The sequence below is a fragment of the Hesperophylax consimilis genome, chromosome 5 (genome assembly GCF_061612785.1).
Source record: "Hesperophylax consimilis isolate HC1 chromosome 5, BYU_Hcon_1.0, whole genome shotgun sequence".
In the NCBI taxonomy this organism is placed as follows: domain Eukaryota; kingdom Metazoa; phylum Arthropoda; class Insecta; order Trichoptera; family Limnephilidae; genus Hesperophylax; species Hesperophylax consimilis.
The window spans coordinates 9,457,852-9,483,743 of record NC_142840.1 but is presented as its reverse complement, the minus strand read 5'-3'; the positions used below and the strand labels follow the sequence as shown (position 1 = coordinate 9,483,743).

General features: G+C 33.9%; 1 protein-coding gene across 4 annotated transcripts in view; it reads right to left on the bottom strand.

Annotated features, from left to right (window-relative positions):
* LOC149423499 (spondin-1) overlaps positions 1–25,892 on the bottom strand; it is a 312,969-nt gene that overhangs the window by 73,078 nt on the left and 213,999 nt on the right. For all 4 annotated transcript variants that reach the window (XM_089631593.1, XM_089631592.1, XM_089631589.1 and 1 more), the window contains exons 4-6: positions 17,291–17,517; positions 7,850–8,041; positions 1,005–1,211 (exon numbers count right to left, since the gene is read on the bottom strand). In XM_089631593.1, the coding sequence (XP_089487719.1) occupies positions 1,005–1,211; positions 7,850–8,041; positions 17,291–17,517 (626 nt within the window). The remainder of the gene's footprint in view (positions 1–1,004; positions 1,212–7,849; positions 8,042–17,290; positions 17,518–25,892) is intronic.

Genomic DNA, 25,892 nt, shown 5'->3' with positions numbered 1-25,892 from the left:
AATAGTGTAAATGATGATGTGCTGCGTACCGAGCGCATATTATTGGGAAGAATTGTTATAATACATATTTGATAATCGGTATCGTCTCAAAGAACATACAAGTGCAGCGACTTTCTCAAGTCATTTTACTCTTTTCTATAAATAATAACTCGAAAATTGTTACTGTTCAATCAAACGTCACAAAATTTAACTATTACATTCTTCCAACTTTACAATAAGACGTTTTTGTTTTTAGAGTAAAATAACTAGCCACAACCAACGTCAGAGAAAGTGGAACGTGAATTTGAAACATGCAAGAACATAATTGAACTTTAAGCATAATTTGTGACATGTAATATTTTATAATAAATAAATCCCTTTACCTCAGTTATACAATAAAAAAATTCCCAAAGAAGGGAAGCTAACTGTTTACAGTGGAGTGCTGATGTAATTACTATTGATAAAACTAGCAGAGGATGAATTAAAATAGACTGGATGCTGTAGGAATGAAATACCTGAGGTGCATGCTATGTTCGTGTGGTTTTACATGGATTAATCTCTCGATTGGCAAGTCAAAGGTCGCGGGTTCAAATCCCGGTGTGTGCAAGTGTGTGTTTGAGCTGTTTTAGAATTATTATAATAAACATCATATTTGAGTAAATCTTCCATGCTGGAAGAAACTCTCTGTATTGCCCTGGTTATTGCACAGCTACTAACTTCCCACCTTCTTCCTTGCTATCTCCTTCCCTTCCGCAATATCGTTAGCCTCAATAAATACCCCAATTGGGGATTCCATAGTCTATCTGCCTTGAGAAGGGAGGGAGCTGTTGGCACTATTGAGCGGAATTAACATTTTTTTTAAATGATTGTTTTAACTATGGGTAAATTGGATGATGTCAAATATCTGCCAATACCAGCTCCTTTACTTTCCCAGGAGAGATATTAAAGTAGATTGAATGCTTTAGGAATAACTTCCCTGAAGTAACAGCGTGATTATTAGTTTATTGATCAGTTAAGATAGTTACCTCGGCCTTCAGTTCGCTTTCCAGTACCCTGGTGGCCCCATGTTCCGCAAGTTGCTTGAGACCCTCGCTGGCGTGTCTGCCGTAGTCCCAAAACCTGTAGTCTGCCGCGTGCGAGGCTCCGATGACGTCACTGAACCGGGTCAACCACCCGTTTGAGGGGAAGTCTTTCGGGTGCGTGTGGCGGGACCACAACCCTTCGAAGGTGACCTAAACATAATACAAAAATCGTTATTTTTTAACAAATGATATTTTATACTCATGTTTGGAAGTAGAATACCAACTCGGTGACTGAAATGAGCGCCGTACTAAATATAAGAATTTCATTTTTCGATCTAATTTCTTAACCCCTGTGACTAGTTTGTTACGTGTCTGCGAATAAACAGCCATTAACCGTAAAGTCAATTTGTTCGCTTTTGGGAACAGCTCATATGCTCTCGTAGAAATTGTTGTATCCCCCTTACTGTCAAGATGAGACATATGAACTAAACGGTGTTAGAAAAAGAAAACACAACGCTTTGCATTCAAATTCAAAAGTTAACCATATAAGAATTAAAATGTTTACCTCTATGAAACCAACGGTTTCGAGAGCAATTTGAAAAAAAAATTGAAATTTTTAGAATTTTGCATACATTATTTTTATACGAAACTACAAAAAAGTGAGGTGGCTATAATGTTTAATATACATTTTTGTAGTGAAATCTGGGAGCTTAAGATGAGCCAGTTTTTTTTACATTAAAAAAAATTAAATGATTATTTTTAATAAAAAAATAGAGAGTGAATTTTATCACGTTTCTAAAACAGTTTTTAGTTTTCGGTACGTTCAGAAATATTCCATTTATTTGGATTGTATTGCGAAGCGGAAATACAGACAAATTCTTCGACTTTCTGACAGTATCTTTAAGAAATAAAATGGTCAATACGCCAAAGGCGAGAGAACTTTAAAACCACAGCAATTTTTTTTTCAGTTTTGTTTTTAATAATTTATTGTTCTCCAGTAAAATGTATGATAATATGGATTCTCTTCACACGTTAATAAGAAACAGCAATTAAGCCTTATTCAATCTAGTACATAATGATTTCTAATTTGGGAGGGGGTATGAGTACCGCCGCCCGAAACCATTTGGTGTATAACTAACACCCTGTCATGGGTCAACCCAAGTGGTTTGCTACGTTTGGTGGTGGAGTAGGGGTGCCCGGGCTCATGGGGTTGTCTAGGCCTTGGCGGTAGATGCGTTTCTCCACCCTGCGTGGCGGGCCGGATCAGGAGAGAGTGGTTGAGGGAGACCTCTTGAACTCTCCAGCCGGATTCTCTCGACCCACCTTCTTGCAACGCAGTAAAATGTTGGATTCATTTGTCCGTCATCCCCGGACACATTGAACCCCAGATTCAAAGAACCCCTCATACATTTTTCCTTCTGAAATGACATAGGCCCTGAGGGATTTTTTTCCTCAGGGCCTCCCTACTTAATACAATTGGACGTACCTTAGTTACACTTCTTTTAGATAGTGGGGACTATTCGTTAAAGTGTATTAAAATAAACATAATTTTGAAGTTATTGATTTTAATCGATTTTTTGTGAATTATTATATTCTACAAAAGATGTCATTACCAAACGTCTCCAAACCTCAAAGGCTTCTTTGAACTTTTATCGTATTATTTATTCAATTCCGCGAGCAACTTATAAATAAATCTCGTTCATAATTATTATTATAATCCTTAAACTTACTATTATATTATTGTTTTAATCGGCGTTAACGAACCATAACAAGTGCAGTAATGACTCTTGGCATTATTGTTTCGCACAATTCTGAAATCTTAACTTAACGAAGGGCACCTTGAATGTACGTTTACATTAGTTAGATTAAAATTACTTTAATAAATTATTCCGAGAAAAGAAGAAGAAGGTAGATTTCACTCTTTCTAATTTCTGTGAAATAATGTATACAATTTTAAGAAAATTGAAATAATGATTGTAGTTGTTATTATAAGATAATCTTTGTGATACCAACACCTACAGAATAAAGAATATCACTAAAAGTGTATTCCATACAAAGTTTAATGAAAATAAATGTTTAATTTAGCCAAATTATTTTGATCACGCATCACACATACAATGCACTTATTGTGTTATTCTCTATTCTATGCCAACATCAGACAGGAGAAAGAACAAATACATAGTCCGAAAAAAAAACGGTTTTACTAAAGAACAGTGGTTCAACATAATATGAATTCTATAACCTTACTATGGGATTTCATCCTTTGTTATAAATAAAAATTTACCACTTAAGGCAGTTAAATACATCACTTAGTGATGAAATTGCTTAAAGAACCAATATACAATTACAAACAATAAAAACATCTAAAAAACGAAAACCATTTTTAGAGTTATTCTAGATCACATGCGCTCATTTCTGGTGTATAGATTACTTTCAAACAAGTTCCAAAAATAATTCTTGTAATAAGTTATGAATGCGAACGGATCAAAAAATTGCACTAAGCACTTTGAAAAACGATTTTATTTTACAGTTTTGTAATAAGAATTGTTTAAAATTTATTTATTCCGAAAATCTTCTAATTTTTTCGTAATCAGTTTAGAAAATATAGAGAGCCAAATTGAAAAATATTTTTTCCGCACTCATTTTTGTAATTATGTAAATTACTCCGCAAACTCTATTTAAAGACCTCAAAATCGTGGAGATAAGACCAAAACAAATTTAAAACGCGCAACATCCCTTCACCGCTTGTTAATTAAAAATGCTTTAGGGTATTCTGATGGCTATCCCTAATATAATGAAAAGCATTATGAGGGTAAAAATTGTTACATATTTTTCCCGAAATATGTTAGGAATTTTTAAGATGAAAATAACGTATGTCGTTAAGGATCAACATTCTTTTCGTACAAACGTCAAACTGTCAAAAACAAAAACTATAAAAATGAGTATTTCTTCCTTAACTTATTCGTGTGTAGTAAAACTATTATTCTGTACATTTTCTTTATAAAGATGAAAACTTAACAGAATTCAGTGTTTTTTTTCAATATAAAGCTCTAGCATGCAAAAATTAAACAACTTTGCCAGACAATAAAGAGATAAACAGATACGGGATGAAAAAATAAATTAGATTGCCAACAAGGAAAAAATTTAGCACACGAAAATCGCTTATGTACCTAGCGTAAATATAATACTGCGATATAAAAAATGTTTAATTAAAAAAAAAAAGATATAATGTCTTCTATAATCATTATTAACACAAACATTTGTTCGAAACCACTTTGATGAACAAATTTGCTAAAATGTTTCCTTGGAATACGTTACAATATAATGAATTGAATTACCATAAATTCAAAAGGAAATTAAATTTCATCAAAAAGCATCAGAGTTCTGCTTTAAGTGGTGGAAAAAGCGTACGGGTTGGTTTTCGAAATCACTTAAAGATAATGGATAACTGAAGATTTGTATAAAAAAACAAATCTGGATCGCAAAAAAAATTATATTTTTTGTTAATAGCTTACGTGTATCCGGCGTTGTATAATTTAAGTATTTGTTTTACTTGATCGTGGCGTTCTTGACCTCTTCAGCCATTCAATTCAAACATATACATTATAATAATATAATAATAATAATATTGGACAATTTGTATAGCGCCGCTTTTGTGAGATATCACCTCAGGGGCGCTTTACAGTTGATGCAGGTATTATAAAAATATAAATATTACATAAACATAGATAAATGTAATGTTATTACATTTACACGAAAAAAACATTCAATTTATTATACTTACAAACTAAACCATGTACCCCTACAACGAGTAGAAACAATAAGAGATCTTGGAGTAATACTAGATTCTAAAATGTTATTTAGGGATCATATTGAAAATATTCTAAAAAAAGTTTATAAGCAATTGGGTTTCATTATTCGCATTACAAAGCCTTTTACGGTAGCACACACCCTAATTCTGTTATATATGTCATATGTACGGTCACAACTAGAATTCGCCTCAGTAATTTGGAATCCTCAATATCAAACATATATTGATCGCATTGAAAATATTCAGAACAAATTTATGAAACACCTATCGTATCGTTTTAGTGACCATCGATTTGCCCCTGTCACTTTATATAAACGCAGAAAATCTCTGATGCATTATTCTTACACAAAATCGTGAACTGCCTTGTTGATTCATCATATCTGTTAGAAAGGATTGCATTTCGTTGCCTCAAGCAAAACACCAGATCGAACGATTTATTTAGAATACCACATTGTAAATCCAAATACGCGCAAAACTCTGTAATAGTACGTATCTGTGAAACTCACAATGCCTCTAGAGATGTAGACATTTTCAACCATAACTTAATATCATATAAAATTCAGCTTAATAAATTAATAAATTAAAATACTTTTATTTTATTCAATTTTTTTGTTGTCAAAATTACATTATTATCACCTGTAGTGAATAGTATAGCTATGCGAAAAGTTTTATTTTTTCTTTTTGTTTTTTAATTTTATGTATTTCTTTATTATGTTTATTTTTTTGCCATTTAATATGTTGTGTAGGTAAAAAATTCTAAATCAACATTTAACTCATTGGAACTTAATTGGTCTAGAACATATGAATGTTTATTTTTATAATTTTTTACTGTACGACTGTTTGCTTCCTAAATAAAAAAATAAAAATAATAATAATAAAAAAAATAAATAAAAAAAGTGAAGTTGCGTTAAGAAAAATGAAGAACAGGAACAGGTGAGACTCTGCAGCAAGAATCCCAGGTGGTGAAGAAACTGGACCAGCTGCTGCAGAGAGAGTCTTCCGCGTCCACCAACATTGCCAGCACGAGGTTCGTCATCCGTCCAGGTGCTAATAGAGCGCTGACACAATATCCTCACATAGATACCAGACCTTGGCAGCACCGCTGTGACATTCGATGAAGATAGAAAATGGAGACTCTGCAGCAAGAATCCTAGGTGGTGCAGAAACTGCACCAGCTGCTGCAGCGAGAGAGTCCACCGCGTCCACAAACAGTACCAGCCTCCTTACAGCTCTGTTTTCGTTCATGACTTACGTGTCTTTTTACCATAAACGATTATTTGTTTAATGTCTTTCTCTGGCATCCTTGACTTTTTATATCATTCACTTATGTCGACTTAATTCGACTCCTTATCTCATTCTAGTGCAAAGATAACGCGTTAAGTATTTCTCGAGCGTCACCGACTATTACCATTCAAACAACTCTTTTATCACTCCAGGCACTTATAAAAACAAACTATGAAATTTTCAGTGAAATCAAATATAAATGGTATAGGAACGCGTAACGTTCAAACAAAGAAACAATCTTTTTATATATACAAGATGTGGCAAAAATAATGTCACAATGTGAATTGGCTGACATTTCGCTAGAAATGAAAAAAAATTGAGCTCTGTTTTCACGGAAAGTTTATTTAAAGGTTTGCTCGAGACGCTCAGCCAAACACTTAATTTAGAATAAAAATAATAAAAACCCACACATAAATTTGTTTTTAGTCTTTTTAATTTAATTTATCTCCTATGAAGGAATGGTTCTCCCGCAACCGGTAGAGTTTAAATAAAATTAAAGTGGTCAAAAACAAATTTATGTATTTTTTATTGTAAAATATGACAAGCCACCAAGTTAATGCTTTATACAAATACGTAAACACTTAATTGTTCCCGCACGTGGTGCAGGATGACGAAAAAAACGACGACGAAATTCACAAAAACAACAGACCGGAAATTGGTCAAATAATCAGTAACAATAATTCCGAGTTCTTAAGGTGTGTATCGCTCCATTGTTTATTATTGACTATTTTTTTATTTTTTTTGAGACACAAACAAGACATTTAAAGTTCATTCTTGTAGAGTATAAAATAAATTTACATACAAATATAAATGTCCCTAGACTAATGTGTCTGCAGCAATCACATTTGCACATTCACTATCAAAACAATATCATTATGTTTTTATACAAAGCTTAAAATTGCAGAAATTACAAGACATAATAATTTTAAAAATATGTTTAAATTAGGTATATAATAGAAAATATCATTCTGGACATAGGATTGAAATGACCAATGTTATTTGTAAAAAATTCGGTCCAAAATATTATCTTTCTGTCTTTAACATAAATGTCAAAGCACAATGACATAAGACACCATTTGCTAAAATTATGGCACATTTACATTATGACATTACTTTAGCCCTATCCTCTTAAAATAGATCATTAATTAAATATAGTAATGTAATTTTTATAGACCACTAAAATGAATATACATAAGAATAGACAAATAAGTAAGTACCTAGAGATAAGAAATATTCCAACGAACGATGATTAATTTGTGATCACTATAAAATTTATTTATAAAAAAATAAATTAAATTATAATAAAAAATATACAAAATTAAGGTTTTATAACTAAACTAGAATCAAGGAGCAACCAAGATGTCTAAATAACAACAACAAAAAATTACGAATATGGATTGAAAATAATTTTGAACAATGGCGATTTAAAAAAATATATTTTGTTATTAATAATATTTAATTTAAACTTTATCTTATGTCAAAGTTGTGAAATTATTAATTGTAATATCTTTATATTCGTTTGTAAAAATTGTACACCCTTTATTTATGTCAAATGAATGATTTATTTTTTGAAATATTTATTGTGTTTTTTTATACGTATTAAATTTTAGTATACATTGTTTCCATTAGAAGAAACCATTGGCTTTGAAGCATGTTGATAATTTTTATTAAATAGATATTTATAGCCAAAAAAATGTTATTTTAATTTATTACAATGATTTTGCAATTATTGAAGAAGTATAATATTAATTACCTCATATTTAGCCTCGTCACAAGCGCAGCATTTTGTGACGATCGGCGGCTGCATATCGAAGGACTCCTGCACGTTCTCACACAGCGTCTTGCTGAGGGGACCCTCGTCCATGTACCAGATATCATGGTGCTCGATGACCGTGGCCTTGATGGTCACACATCCGCTCCCTGCAGGCGGAGCAGTCCAGAGGGCCTGAAAAATCATATAATTAGTTTAAGGAGCTTCGAAATCTACCTAATTTTTCAAAGAACCCTCAAAATCTCGTCATTAATTTAAAAAAGCTTGGATATGTACCACATTAGTAAAGATCCCAAAAAATCGCGTCACTAGTTGAGAGAGATTGGGAAACAGGTCATAAGTCTAAAAGGCTAGAAGAACAACGGCGTCAATCCGATGAGCTTGGAAATTCATGTCATTTGTTCGAAGCATTCAAAGACCCAGGAAAATCTCGTCACTAGTTAAGAGCTTGGGAAACAAGGACATAAGCCTAAAAGGTTAAAAGAACAACGGCGTCATTCCGATGAGCTCGGATATTCACGTCATTAGTACGACGCATTCAATTTTTCTAATATTGAGATAGCTTGAGAGAGCTCGGGTAACAAGATCGTATCTTTAATTATACATTTGTACCAGAAGGTTTTATCAATTATATATTTATACTAAAGGGTTAGGTTAAGGTTCAGGCTAATCCTTACAGATACTTTGAGTCAAAGCGATATCCATTCGGCAGTACAAACATTAATAAATATTTATTTTACATATGGAAAGTTCTATGTCAATATCTACTGATATTAACCCGCAGAAAAACGCTGTGGAAAACCTAAATAATGAAAGTGATGATCGCCGTGCTTGTGCAGAGATGAGTGTTTTAACGTGACTAGTGACTTGTGATCCATTGATCTAACATTTTCAAAGTGCGTGTCCCATTTACATTCATACATCAAGATAATCAAACTGTTAAGTACAATATTTTGTGTCACTATGTGCTTGGTTCGGAGAAGCGCGATCTAATTGGGATCACAAGTTTACGCAGAGAGGGGACATAATCTTTTTTTCTTACCCCATACGTGACGCAACCTATCGATTCCCCGCAAAACTATAGTTTTAATCAACAACGGAGCCTGTTCCCTGTTAAGAGCGAATTAAAAAAAAAATCTATGTATGATTTGGTTTTATCTAGAAGGGCATTTGGAATTGAATTAGATCCATTTGTTTTGGGCCGGTAGGTATATTTAACTGCCAAATGATAGCTGCTTTGCATTTCAAAATATCAAAACTATAATAATCTTGAGTGGAAAACCTTTATCCTGAAGCAGATCTCCAAAATCTACCGTAATGGATATTGTACAATAGGTCAGAAATTTCTGTCACATCCATTATTTTTAGCGGGAAATGTAACTTTCATGCGAACTATTATGGACCTTTAAAATGATCGCTTACATTATTCAATAAGATTTTTTGCATTTAAAAAACATTGTACAACGAACACAACCAGTATTTTAATGTTATTCAATAAGAATATACATTTAATGTAAACAAATAATATTTATCATACATCAACAATACGAATCAAAACGGTTCACATTTGAAAACAGCTTTAGTTAAATTGAATTTGTTCATTTTATATTTAATCATTTACTGAGCCATTGTCTTTTGTTTCAGTAATTAAAATATAACGATACTGCGCAACCCAATTAATGCTCATAAACAAAGGACGTTTTCATATCGTGCTAAAACTAATGAAATAATCAGGATATTTGTGAGCCGGGAAAATTGAAAACACACTGACAAATCGTGGCAAATGTTTTGTTTGGCGATGAGAAAATAATTTGAGCTTATCGCAACGATATTCCCTCATTAAATTTAATTATTTCAATGTAAATCCCATTATAATGATCACTGAAAACCATTTTCAAACATGGTGCATGGTTCCATTAACAAGCAACCCGTTTTCAAAAATTATTAAATTTCGTGTCAATGTTCGAATTTTAATAAAAAGTTGTTTAAACATTAAACACCATTTTGTGTATTTATCTTTGGCGGTTTGCTGCATTGGTGTACCTTATATCTCGATTTGTCATAACAACTTAACTAATCAATATGTTTTAGTAATCTTCTAGCTGTACAACGCCACAGTTTGCTGTGTCTCCTTCCAGAACTTTCAAGAGCATTTTCGAACTTTCCGTAACCTCCTCTCAGTTTGGAACCTTATATAACCTTCTTAAACTTTATTTTTCCAGAACCTTCTAGAACATTCGAGAACCTTCAAGAACTTTCTGGAACCGTTCTGACTCACCGACACAGTCGGCCACCCATTCTGAAATAATCTGCAAAAGCATTCGGGGCCTTCCCATAGCAACGCCCATTTTCGTCACCCACTCCCACCCACGGTCAGCCATCCCCACCAAACTCTCTTACTTTCGATGTGACACCAAGGGCTATCCGTGGCAGTGGCTGGTTGTGAAGAAAATTAGGCAAGTAGGGGAACACGGGTTTTTTTTTTCATAATATATTTTAGAGTAGATTAGATTTTCATCTATGGATTAACTTAAATAATCTATACACTTCAGTAATCTCACGTCAGTTTAAATATATTACACAAAAAACGGTTAATATCCGTGAGTTGAAGTAATAATTATCTCTTGTTGACTAAGAACGTACGCGGAACAAGCTGCCAGCATTCATGTTTCCAAAGTAATTTAATCCGGGCCTTTAAGACCGGTAGAATCGAATTACTTCCTACAGCTTCTTCCTTAACCTGACCTACCTATAGATACCAAACAAGATGGCTCAATAATTTATAAACACAATAAATAATACCGAAATCTGATGTTAACTAAAAGATAGATAACTTATTTGATATTGTTTGTTAAAATTCTTGGCTCTTGTGAAACAATGATTAGGTATATTATTTATGCCTATCTCAGAAACGTTTTGCTATCGAAGACACCAGACGTATAAAGTGCTTAAACACACTGTCTTTACAGACCACAGTAATAATTAACATGTATTCTTTTTTGCTGTTTGTTTTTGTGGTGTTATGCCGTGTTGCGCTAACTCCATCTTTAGCCGACGTTTCGGACATCGTTGCAGTGTCCATCATCAGGGCAGATCCGGTAGATCCGAAAACGTCGGCTAAAGAAGGAGTTAGCGCAACACGGCATAACACCCCAAAAACAAACAACAAAAATGCTTTTGGCCGTGAAAATCTAAAAACTAACATGTATTCTCTTCAATAAAAACATCAATGAATGGCTAATGAGAAAAGATCACCAGAAAATTGAAAACCTTACGATATAGAACTTGTTATGCTTTATGCATTTCTAAAAGTACTAACCTGTACATTCACCTTATACTATATTATTTCTTTATACTCGTATATCATTTTGTAACCGTCGTCTTTTTAACAATATGTCTGATAATGTATTTTTTTTCTTCTTACTTTATTAATTATTCTATACCACACTTATTTAAATTTAACGCGAAATATATCAATATCATTGTCATGAAATAAATTGGTTTTATTAAAACCCTTTTAAAAATTGGACAGCAGGATGTTTCCTAATAAAATGTTAGTACTTGTAACACGTGTTCCTGCACCTGCGTTTGCCCTGCACAAGTTTATCGGGAAACCCGTTAGTTCATTCTTAAGGCTTACAATCCAATTCTTAACCGGAATTACCTACCAACAGTTTGAAGTGATTCTTAATAAATTAACAAAGAGCTATGTATCTCCGCTTGTTAATACGTAATGACGATATGCGAAAATATAATGAAATTTTTATGAACACGTGTTACGACTTCGCGTTAAAACATTATTTTTTTAATAAAACTTTTTCATGAAACCCATTAATTCCTTTTTAAGAGCTGCAGTCCTATTTTTAACATGATTACTACTAATTTCAAGAGATTTTAATTTATTTACGCCCTTTTTAGGGGCTTTTACGTATGAATAGTAACAATTATATATTTATACAGTGCATATATAATATATTTTACGTAACTAAACTATCTAAGGAAAAAACTTTTGTATTTGTCAAGTGATAAATAAAAGATGTTCACTGACTCGGTATAATTATTCAGTTCAATGCAATGAGGAATACATACGGCAATCAGTAACAGAATTTCTGCACTAAAATAAATCCTGACTACTAGTATTACGTAGTGGAATCCGAAAGCTTATCAATGCAGGCAACTATGGACTCTCAAATTAATCCTTTAGAATTTTATATAGAAATACTAATTCGTTGAATATCTTTCTGTCAGACATTTAAGCGTGTTCTTTTCATTTAAATAGTGTTGCATTTAAAATAAACAAGGTCAGTTTGCACCGTGTACGTTCAGTACAGTAACAGTGAGAAACTTGTGATGTAGGTAATGTAAATCATATAATTATACTATAGAGAAAAATAATTATGGTACAAATTTATGTTATTTTTTTGTACAAAAATGTGAGAACTATCTTTCAATGAACGTCGATTTATCGGCTCTGAACTGAACACACAATTTGAAGGCATATTACTCACAGGAACAATGATTTCATTAGATTTCATGTTAATAACCACCTTCCTTGTTAAGAACCAGCCGCATGAACATCTCGTTTATTGATGAGAAGTAATTTAGCACGCAGATAAAAGCACCAAACAAAGCACACGAAGCTCCGGTAAGGCGTAGAGGTACGAGTAAAGGGGTGCGGGTGGCAGCAAAACGTCGCGCGAAAAACATTGGTGAAAAATGGCGCCATTTGGGGGTATTTCTCATGCGCAGATAATACGCGTGAGTATAAACGTCTGAGCACAGAACGGGCACTGTATACGGGTGTAACATTTGAATAAATGCTTCAGATTTATACCCGTCATCATTAGGTGGGGGTAACACGTCACATGTCTCTGTCACCCAGCCGTGTTCCCAGTCATAAAACAGACGGTGGGGAAAAAACCCTGTCGGTCCCGTCTGATTATATATGGCTAGAAAACACATAACTTCTCTGTCGGCTTGCTTAAACGACTTTAAATTTCCATTTCAGTGAATTGTCGAGGCAAATACAGTGAATTTATAAGTTTTCACAGTTAGCTTACGATTTGAGTATGAAATGATTTTTTAACATTATTTTTCTTGCATTATTGAGGGCCTCCAAGATCGAGGAGTAATCCGATGTTAAAATTCCGGCGTGCGAGAGTACATTTTATTTGACCAGCAATTGTTATTTCGCGACTAATTAATTAAAAATAGTATAAGTTATATTTTCGGCACTTTTCAGAGTAAAAGATACTCTCAGTATCGACTTGAATAATCAGGTACTTTTTCACCTTCTTCTTCCCCATATGATCCACCTCCTCACTACCTAATTGGGGATGCCATAGTCTCAGTGGCTCCATACGGTTGGAAACAGATAAAAAGTGGGAATATTTAAACACAACTATTGTCAAATAAATATTAACCAAGGTAAATGCAATTAATTGCAGGAATTTTATTCAAGAACTTTAGATGTACCTTTTTGTTTTGCTTTCTGATTTTAGGACGTTAAATCTGAATTACTGTAAATGTCGCAGTAAGCCTTGTTAATGTGTCAACATAAATAAACAATGCTAAGAAGCAAAATTGAATTTGTTTAGGAGAGCTGGCAAGAAATTTAATTTGAGCTCTTCAGAGGTGAGGCAGCACTTAAGGAAGTTTAATGTATTTCGCCCAGCTTGGTAGGATTTAAATTACCCCGAAAGCTGTATTTTTAGGTGAACCACACCTGACTTAGTGGCTTAAACATCATGCATATTAACTCCTCCCACTAGACGACTTGACGGGAGCTTTAAACAGGTCTCTTCGTAAGTTTCGTAAACGTAAACGTCATTAATTTGGAACCACCTCGAAAGTAAACAATTGTTTTGGTGAGCTATTTCCGCACCCGCTTTGGGGCGAATAATACTAGTTTGCCAAATCAATTTATCGCCGGAAACGTCTGAATACAGAACCCTGAATATGTTGCTGACGTTAAGCAAACGTCCGGATCAAAAACGTATTAGCATAGATATTATTTCCAGAGCTCTCTACTGGAAACCGATATCCGTGTAACAATATAGTTGAGATCCGTAAACAAACAGCGCCCAAAGTGGAGTGATCTGTTTAGTTTTAGTGGTGGGATCATTCTCTTGTTTCGAATCACCAATATTTCGGAAATGATGTACCGAGAGACACCGCAAAATAAACACGGATCATAACGTTCTAGGATTGTAATATATTTGTTTTATTGCTCTCCATATACGCTCAGAGAACATCGATAAATTTCATTATTATTTAGATTCGATAATACGAGCTGGCGACTAGGTACTAGCATTAGGGTTTTAACCCTTTAATAATACAGCTGGAGTACGAGATACTGCCAATATATCTGCTTCGCGATTACCCGTTTTGTCAGAAGGGGAGGTGGGGACTATTGGTTAAACTGGTAGTTTGCTATGTGATTTATGCTTATATATACAACACTATTTTTAAACTAAAGTTATTGTGTCATTTGAAACTGCTTACGAATTACAGCTTCAGATGCACATGAACTATTAATAAATGAATTGGTGTTTGCTGGAAGTGGGTGATAGTATTTGAAGAAATTAATAGGGGTGAAGGAAGGAAAACGGGGTGACCAATCAGTTACCACTGTATCTGCGAATAAACACACAACACAATCACAATATAGTGAGTTTCACCGCAATACCTCGAGGTAATTATCGCCACAACAAAACGAATGAATACTTAAATCGATATTATGCACATTCAAGATAGTCAACTTTCTTTTTTTATTTTCGACTATATTATTATGTACATGAAAAACACCAACAACTTGCTTCCAATGTATTCTCAATCCTTCTTCTGCTAAAAAAACAAATACACTCTAATCGGCACTATTTTCTAGATTTTGTTCCAAATTTCAAATACTTTTCCAGCAAGGTGATGGTTAGGGAGAGGTAGAAACTGGATAAATCACGTCCCGGTAAGAACTTAGCATTTTCTCATTTGAAAACATTATATATATCATCATATATTCATTTGTGAGCAGTGATCAATTTGCGACTTGATATTACGTCGATGAAATAGAGTTTCAAACTGGTAAGAATTCAAACGGTGTATGTACTCCACTTAGAATATAAAGATAAACCATTTAATTCATGGCAATGTCGTTCGTAGCAGCACATTTTGCTCACCATACCATTAATAAATTATCACTTAGTGCGCATGAAATAATTTATTCAAATATTTGTTATCACATAATATTAAAAGTAAGAATGAGTGACTAGCAATTAACAACACGATGTTTGAAAACTTCAAGGGTTCCTTTTGAAAATAACAGAGGGCGTCACTTCCGGTAACAATCCTAAACTCTACACACATTAAAATATTCATATTTATATAAGATTTCATATTGCGTCATTGATCCCTTTGGAACCGGTTCGAAATCGAGAAATACGCCTAACGCTTGCCCAACATATGTACGCGGTTGACATTTGTCACATGAGAATGGATCACTTCAACAGCTCGGCTGTGGAACAATTTGCCGGACTGTGCGTTTCCTCCCTCCTACAACATGAAACATGTTCACTCCTTCCTCTCATCAAAAAGACCCTCCACACACCATCCCTCGAGATGACATAGAATCTGAGTAAATTATTTTCCCCGTGGCCTCCTGTGAAGAGTTAATGTACAAGAAATTATAAATATATAAAGTTTTTATTTCATATATTAATAAACTGAATACTCGGTAAACGAAAATGCAAAAAAACGTTTTCAATTTAATACGTTTCCAATTTAAAACGTTATTCAAAAAGATAAACTGCTGAATATATTAACAAATGTATAAAGAAATAAATTTCAAAATTAAATTGATTCATAACCAAGTATTAAAGATTAAAATGTATTGATAGAGTAACTTTATTAGATTTATTTAATCGCTAATCTATTTTAAGGGTCGCAAAATCAGGAAATTAAAATATTCGCCACGTGCTAAAATAACGATAAAAAGTCACGAAATTGAAAAATGGGCCTAAAATTTTACTGTAAAGTATTTCATAATATTCTTACATCAAAGAAAATATAAAATTAAATTCTTTAAGATGGTCTAAACCAGTTTTTAAAAATGAAATATTCCTGAAAAAGTTGATGGAAAAGAGAATTTATTTTGAAGAAACAACTAGAAGCACGTTTTTAAGTAATAGTTAAATACGAGGGAAAAAAGGCTGTGGAATTTTGTGTCTTAGTTAAAACAATATGTATTAAGTACTACCTTTTGACATTACCAGATTCATATATTTATATGTATACACCGGTTCCACGCCTTTCCCGCGAAACTTTTGTGGTCACACATGGAAAACTAAGCTTCTTCATGCCCAAATAAAAAAGTTATGATAAATTTCTTATTTTAGTGTAGTTTATAAATCGTTCGTATAAACATATCTTTATAATAATTCCTACTCTCCACTCGGTCAGCTGTTCTATTTAAGATTTAAAATGTATGGATGGCCATTTTGTTATTCGCACAGGTGCATTACTCACAAAAATAAAACTACGGTTATACTGGTCGATTTTCATGACAATTTTTATAATATATTTTTAACATCGTTTAGTTTTGAAATATTAATCGTTTTTTACTAGATTATTATGAATAACCACCCCCACCCCCCCATCAATGTTTCGCGGTATGAGCGTGAAACTCGGTGTATATGTATATTTTTTGGTAGTTACTCTAGCCTCTAGATATGTAGTTCAGTAGATATCGCGTCGCCTTTTTCGAAGTTTTCGAAAAACTTTTTCCGATTCAAAAAATTGCAAAATGTGCAGCGTTTTACTATGGTTTCAAAAAATAAATATGTTAAAGCATTTTAGCAACTGAAGAAGATTTGCGAGTTAAAAATAGTTGCATTTATCTTAGATTTTACAATTTAAAAGCGGTGCGGAAATTCGTAAGCTTTTGTTCCTGCAACACATATTTTCTGCATTACTGTCAAACAAACAAAAAGTCTCCAGAGTATAGAAAGCATTTGTAACTGATATTCTGCAATACAATGACACAATGAAATAAGAAGGCACCGTATTTATGTCCAAAATGTTGGCTAAAGAAGGAGGTAACGCAACAAGGTAGTCCCCAAAAAATAAATTAAGCAATTTGTAAATGAAATGCACAAATTCAACAACCATCAAAACAGTGTTTGATATTATAAATACCAGATATTTATTAATCGCAGGACGTGAACAACTATTTCACCTTAAGAGATATTTTGTTTTATTATTGCAATGATATCTTAGCAATCGACTTCTTAGTGTTTTGTGTTTTTTAAGAGTATTTTAAAGGGTTTTCAAAAATATGATCAATTATTACACTAAAAAACAAAACATAAAAAATTGCTATAAATTGGTTCTTTAAAATGATTTAATTTTCAGTAATAAGCATGTGGTTACCTGAATCTCGCTCTTGGGAAGCGAGCTCGAGTGCGCCACCGCGTTGGGACACTTCTCGCTGTACTTGGTCAGCGAGTCGCCCAGGGTCTGGAAGGTGCCCACATCGTTGCTCTTCTGATTGGCTACGAAGGAGTCTGACACGGGATCCCGGGACTCGGACTCTGCCACCAGCAGGAAGCCGGTGAATTTGTTGGGCAGCTGGGAATTTCGCTGGCCCTGAAGAGACACTGGAAAAAAAAGATTACCTAATTATTATGGAACTAGGGCTCACCCACGAAAATTCACAGGACTTTAAAGTTTTGCTGAAAGCATCTATATTGTTTTTTTTTCAAGATATTTGCTTTTCAAAAGAAGAAATAAATCAAACATAAATAAATTAAAAAAATTACGATCTCTAGCCAATAAAATGATAAAAAAAATCCACATGCACGCTTTATATTCACTCTAATCGAACAATAAAAATATAACACCTCTTACAAAATGCATTGCCATTCAAAGCATGTCCACTGGGCCTAGTTAAATAAGGCTCGTTAACTCATTAACGTACTTCCACACTGACCATCAATTCATCTTAGCACCCGTCAAACATTTAAATAAAAACAATTGCGCAATTTGATCAAAAATATGAATTCTTAAATAAATATAAGCTCCTCCTACATTATCACTTGTCTGATATGGTAATTAATTCCAATGAGTTGTTCCAATTAAAAAAAACTGAAAGTCACCCCAAAAATGTTTCGCATACACATGAAGGTTTCACATTACTTTCTTACCCATGCACCACCAACCGCAATTAGAATGTTCAATACAATTGTAAAAAAATAATAACAAACTAATTTTTATTATAGATCTATCATCTAACATTATGAAGGTGCTGACAAATCGCAGGTACACGCCACCTACGGTTTAGCAGTAACGTTTGGTCGGAGATCCCATATACATGCCTGATTAAAACTAAAAATTAGTAGACAACAATATAATATAATTGTAAAAAAATAATAACAAACTAATTTTTATTATAGATCTATCATCTAACATTATGAAGGTGCTGACAAATCGCAAGTACACGCCACCTACGGTTTAGCAGTAACGTTTGGTCGGAGATCCCATATACATGCCTGATTAAAACTAAAAATTAGTAGACAACAATATAAGTACAACGCATAAACAAATCACCCGTTTTGATGTACCTACGTCAGTTGGGAATGTCAAAAATGCTGTACGAAAACGGTTCGATCATAATTTGCCGGGCTGCGACTCTGCTCTGCCGTATAAATTCCACTACTTTGATCCTGATTATCTCACCATTACATTGGAATATATCACCATTACACCGGGTAACTGTTAAAGGAATGAGGTAAAATGGGAGATAGCACAATGGGCCTATGGCCTAAGTGCTCATGGGAACATGTAAACCGTCTCCGCTCTATAAAAAAAAATTCTGACAGTAATAGTACAAAAATAATATGACATAAATAAAAAATTAAGAAAAGAAAAATAAAAGATTGATTTTTTATAAGTAAACAAAACGTACTTACATTAGTGTAAAGTAATGATGAAGAAAAAAAAACGGTTATTCAGTGACCTTGTTAAACTATGTTTAGGTATTCAGCTTTATACATTATTAGGTGTGCTACAATAATGCATACAGGCAGCTCATACAACGACCGAGGTTCTGCAGTGCCTCCACAGTGTTTACTGAAGGGAGGGTGCACTCATTCCCCGCCTTACTTCGCCACCGAGTAGCCAGCTTCTGGGGTAGGACTCGGAAGTCAACCAATATTATCGTTGTGGCTGCATCCGAGTGGCTCAGTTCCCCACTCAATGAGCGATGGATGCAGATGATGCGGCGACCTCCCTGATGGACGGTTTAATTTAATTTAATCTAATTGTTTTTATTGTATTACCTATTTATATGACTATTTTATTTTTGATTTATATTTTAATTTTATGTTTAGGTACCTGCTTAATATTTTTTTTCTTTGTTTTATCTTATTTCCATTTTTATAATTTTTTACTTTATTTTATTGTTTCCCTGTTTTACTGCATTTCATGTAATATGGCAGACTGGGACTGCACTATCCTCCCAGTCCTGCTGGATTAAAACTTAAATAAATTAATTAATATACAGGTATAATAAAAATATCCACTAACTCAAAGGTTCCCAAACCTATTTGACACATGGCCGCCCTTTCAGACACAAAATTACATAATCCTCCCTGGAAACATACCCTTTTAAAATTAATAATACTAGTGAGAGAGACAAACCTGATATATGTCAATTACAAACCTGATTTTTTTTTTTATAGATTAACTCCACACAGGAGGCCCTGAAGAAAATAATTTCCCTCAGGGCCTATGTCATCTTTGGGGATGCTGTGTGGAGGGTCTTTTTGTGGAGAGGAAGGAGTGAACATGGGTCTTGAAGAGTCCCATGTTGTAGGAGGGAGGAAACACAGAGGCCGGCAGCTCGTTCCACAGCCGAGCTGTTGAACTTAAGAACGAATCGTAGAAGCGACCCGTTCTCATGTGACAAATGTCAACCGTGTACAAATGTTGGGCGCGCGTTTGGCGTGTATCCCGACTACGCACCGGTGCCGAAGGGATCATCGACGCTAGTTCCTCAGAGCATCTTCCATTTTAATACCGATAGAACAAGGACAGCATACCTACTTGACGCCTGTGCTCTAAAGATTGCAGTCCGTTTGTTAAGATTGGGGAATCTATCAAACGGACCGCCCGTTTTTGCACAGATTCAAGGGTTTTTTTCAGGTATTTTGGGGCTCCGGACCAGAGATGGCTGCCAAATTCGACAGTAGGGCGCACTTGCGATTTGTACAGGGTCAGCAGTTGTGTACTATTAAAGTATCTGAGGGCCCTGTACAGTACGCCCAGCTTCTGAGAGGCCAACTTTACTCTGGCTTCGACGGAGCCCCCGTACCTTAGCTGGTCACTTATAGTTACACCAAGCATATCAATGAAAGGCCTGTTCGGAAGATTGCTTCCGTTGAAGGAGACTAGATTATCATTTTGATCCCTTTTTGACGTAATCAGACAGGATTGGGTCTTTGAAACATTAAATTCGACGAGATTATGTAAAATCTTCAAAAAATATATTCAACTACGAGTGTATTTTTTTGTAACTGTAGTCAGATAATTTCAGCCACAAAAATTCCCCACAAATTTTCTATTTAAAATTGATACCCCTTGATATTTATTTGAATCCATGGGAGAGGGGGATCGAAAAATTTCCCACATTTATTCGTGTCCTCTGGTTCTTTTACTTTGCAGGTTATTCGTAATTGGGTTGAAGGAACTCTTCTAGTGACTAACTGTAACCGCAGTATGATTGTCACAATAATACATAATTGGACTATCAAACATGTTTTCATTGATTTATTCAAATTTAGAAGCTTGTTTTGATTCCAAGGACGTTGTAAAATAATTGGTACAATTATTATTTCATTTTTTTATAAAGATGATGTAGAAATAAAACCGTATTAAAAAATAAACGTATCCGAGAGAAATTATATGTAAATTATATTCTAGATAACAAGACTGTAGGGAATATTAATTTGGCTCGTTCAATCTACTTTATTATTATACTCGTTTGGTATATATTGTGAAAATAAATTTATCTTGAATTCATAATTAATATTCAAGCGCGGATTTACAGAGCTTTTGGAACGTGTATAATCGTACATAGGAACATGACGTGATAGAATTTCAAGAATTCATTATATCGTATAGAATTGACTTCCCAGTTAAACCTTCGATTAAATAGACACTAACAACTCTAACGTGTCACAAAAGGAAACATTTTTTATAAAGAAATAAGTTGTTCCGTTTATATAATGCAGAGGTTCCCAAACTTTTTTGCCCCGTAGACCACTTGCCAAATTTTTTTTTTCGTAGACCCCCTGCCCTGAATTTCCTAAAACTATTAACATCCCATGTGATAGTCATTTATTTTTTTTAGTTAAAATATTCCCTTCCCTTGCCTGCCCAACAACCGTGTGGCGGTATAGTTGCTCTGTCTTTACATTGTGCAGACAGGGGCACCCTTGCGAGGTATTACACCAAATAAAAATGAAGAAGGATAAGCAACATCATACAGACCTGCCCCTTAAGTTCTTTGTCAGTGCTTATTCCGGTCAGTTCTTCTTGTCACATGATATCCGATTCTTCAACGTTGCATTTCCATAGTCAAAATGTCCTCAAACTTAGTTTTAAAGTCTGTGTGAATTGCATTTAAATGTTCAACGTCATTATTACCCTGGACGTTTTTCAAAAACAAGTTGGGGAACTAGGAAAATTCGCGGCTTCCAATGTGCAAGTTTTGCTTGAATATATTAATTCTGATGAGAAAAGGAACCTAGACTCTATTTATATACCTCAATTAACAACTTTACGCAATATAAAAATACAAAAATCAAATAAGTAATTTCTCAGTCTATTATATTTGTGTTGGGTCAATTGTGTCATTTACGGAACTCCTAAATGTTGACTTGAGGTAAATAGAGGTCCGCTCGTATGTACCCCCATTTGAATCTCGTGGACCCCCAAATTTTTTTTTCGCTGACAAAGACCCCCAACATGCCGTTAACGATCCCTAGGGGTCCGTATAGACCACTTTGGGGACCTCTGATATAATGGCTGAAACTCCCTCCCTGGGTTATTCTCCATCAAATAAGTGTATGCTAACTGCAAACAAAAAGACGTTTTGTATGCAGTTAGCATGCACTAATTTATACACGATGTTTTCAAATCTTCTGGGAAATTAAATTTCATGTTAGGAATTGTCCTATTTTATTGCTATGAAACAGACAAGAGAGTAAACAGACAAAAGAATTGGATATTTTACATTTCAATTACGTGTAGTAAAATTATAAGTGGAAAATTAGAATGTTCTTTATTCAGTCGTTTATGATTATGAAACTAAATTCAGTTTAATTTCCACACAGGATGTTTCGAATATATGATATATATATGTATGTAATTCAGTGTTTTTGTTTGTTTCACGGTAGAGTGCGTTTAAGTAGGTGCATGTGTTATTAAATGTACTCAATAAGTTACTATATTCCTTAATTATACTAAAAATATGCTACATAGCATATTTTTAATATGCTTGCCACATTCTAGTAGGGAAAGGGGGTATCGCTAGCATCCTATTTACATTTAAAAATGTTCAAAAATGGTGCCATCATTCGCTGCAGCGCTTGTAAAAACTAGCACTTGTTCCTGCTAGATTAATCGTTTGAATTAATATACATGGCACACTTGAAGTGTGTCAGGATACACTTCTAAAGGGTGGATACAAATGTAAAAATCTGAAGAAGAGGTGTAATATAATTTATATTTTATAAAAAAACCCCGTTGAAATTCTACGCTCATTCTTGGAATAGTAAAAATCTGGAACGGCTTCCAGACACGAAGCCTCAAAACCCTTCCCGCTTATCGCTTATCACCAGCCGACAGCCAAAATTGCACGGTCCTGACATTTCGCCATCTTTCTTAGAAAATTTTAATTTGATGGTTAAATTTGACCTTTCGTGTTTGTAATCGACCTGCGCGCTGCGGTATAAATAAGCTTCCGTAACTGGCAACTTGCACGAATCTCCAATTTAACGTCTGCTATCAGTTCGTAGAATCTCTGCAAAATACGACATCACCATTTCCTTGCAAACAAAGGAAGCAAAATACGATAGCTTTGGCAGGGTCTAAATTAAACCGAATTTATAGGCCATTTCCACCGCCGCAAACCATTGAACGAAGGTAAAAGAAATTTTAAGGCAAAAGTAAAATCCTCGGGTCAACCGCGCAATTTTTTCAGTTCAAACACCTTTTTTACGTTATAAATTCACGTTTATTTTCACCTTTCGCATTACGGTTTCCGGTAATGATCTTCCCGTGAAATGAAAAGTCAGAAAAACTGTTTAATTTTCAGAACGAAAGCGCGTTCTTTGACCTTTAGAGGTATAAATAATGTGATTTGATGAATGAAAGAAAAAACGGTTGATTGAGTACCGCAAAATTAACCAAAGTATTTGTATATATTTTTTCACCCACCAGGAGCATTAAAAATAACACAAGAAATGCAATGTTGGCGTATTTAGTGATCCAAAAGTCTGAACGTTCATTGCGGTTAATTGCTTAAATTTCAAACACATTCACTAACGGTTTAAAATTTCAACAAATTGTCGATCAATCTATTAAATCGTTCGAATTCGACTAGTGTTTTCTTATGTTCCACCCTCCGATAAGGTCGATTACAACATGAAGCTAGTGCAGTCTAATAAAAAGCAATTTGTTATTCCGGTTCTTCATCCAGATACGGTCCCTCAAAATAAATAAGAATCACTTTGGCGGATTCTCGAGAAATTCTAAGAAAAAAGAACCATTTTATTTCAAATATTTGATTTGGTTTGTTCATGGACCTAAAAAGTCCCGGATGTCAAAGAATACAATGAATTCGAAAATGTATTAAATTGTAGGAAAATAATGAATTTATAGTCTGAAAAACCAACATCACTTTAACTGAACACAATTTTCATTCTCCGTACAAAATATCGTGTTCATATATATGCTTAGGTATAAATGTAAGTAAATATTAATTTTGTGTGAATTAATTTACTCAATAATGAGTGAAAATTGTTTATATGCATAAAACTAAATAACAATAATTTTAACAAAATACATTTGAAGCAATAAAAACATTGTTTGTATTCCGTTTGTAATGTATGTAAAAAGTTGTAGAGAAAAACCGCGGATCATAGCACCGAACTTTTCGCGTTTGATAATTTCGACCTGGAAAATTCTGACCTGGAAAAATACAACCTCGAAAAAGGAGACCTGGAAATACATTTTTCGCGTTTATCATACAGTGCCGGGGAATAAATAAACCGCGAAACACGCCTGTGCTCGTAAATTATACAATCGAATATTTTTTCGGAAAACACTCCCGTATGCCGAAGACACTGAACCGATGAAAATTCCTAGAAGTGCGATCCGTACCAGTCTGAAAGAAAAATTATATCAATAAATAGTATTTTATTAATTTGTGTTAATTCACAATTGATAATTCACAATATAGTATAAATGTGGCATGTTACAGAGAGCACGCAGAAAACTCACTGATACTGAAAAATCCAATTATTTGTATTCCCGTTAAAAATGGGACTGCTGGTCTATAACGAATGAATTGAAAGAGATCCTACCAAATATCAGTTAAAAGCGAATGTTTTATGAGGACGGTGGAACACGTGTTCATACAAATAGTAATATTGATATTGACACACTGATATTATCGCATTCCGTCATGATATATTCTGAATGACGTTGAAATGCTAAATTATTAAGAATGACCTCAAATTACCTGTTAAAAACAGAATTGCAAGCCGTTTACCGATAAGCTTTTAGCAAATTCGTTACAATATTGGAACACGTGTTCATGCACCTGCGTTTGTCTTGATAATATATAATGAAGAAATCCGAAAACATTAGGATTTTTGTGAACACGTGTTCCGACATTGCGACAATACATTGATATTTTACTAAAAGTTTATCAGGATTTGTATTTGATTTGATCAGATTCTCAATAAATTATTAATATTTTCATCAGTTACACAGAGTCATTAACAACTTAATTGATAGTCCTGCCATCCTTGCCACTATTAAACTACATGTGCCGACTAGGAATACAAGACAAAATATAACATTGTTCTGTAATACATACTTGACCAACTATCAGACACACTCACTGACCAATAGGATGCATGATCTGGGCAACAAGTATGGGGGTGCTATTGATTTATTTATTGACTCCATATATAGAATTAAGCATAATCTACACCAACACTTTGTTGATTCCTACAAATTAGAGTAGCGTTGGTAAATTAGTTTTAATGATTTGTCTTATACATGTTGTTGTAATTTCATTTTACTTTATGTTACTCTTACGTTTTACTAATATTGCGTCATATTTTTTAATATTTTCTCATTATACTTGTAATCACAATTTTACAAGTGTGTATTTTTTACCTTCTTTAAAATGGATTTCATCTATTTACTGTCAATACCTCCTGTATAATACATATTCTCTTATTGTACTGCATCCTGTATCACTTCTATGTAAAAGCTTTTTAGGCGTATATATAAATAAATAAATCAGTAATTTTCTACGTGTGGAAGATACTCTCAGTATAGACTCCCATTCATTCATTCACGTAACATTGATTGAAAAGGCTTTAACCGTGTTTGGTGACTAGATCTTCCTCATCTGCTTCTTTTCCCCACTATCACAATCAGGGTTGTCAAAATCCCACTGGTCCCGGAATATTGGAAGCGGCGCGGGGCGGGGACTCTTGTACTCACAAAAAATAATTTTCGATATTTGAAAATATTTACCAATTACACTTGAAATAAGATAAAAATGATCTTACTCCCGGCACAGAGACACGCCTATGACTCGTATTTATGAGCTCTCTTTGCATTGTTCCGACGGTACATAAATCTCGCTATGCCGAAAGTCTGAGTTTACTTCAAACATTTCACATCAAACAGCCATAAACTTTTCTCTTTGTATTTTCCAAGCGTTCTTACC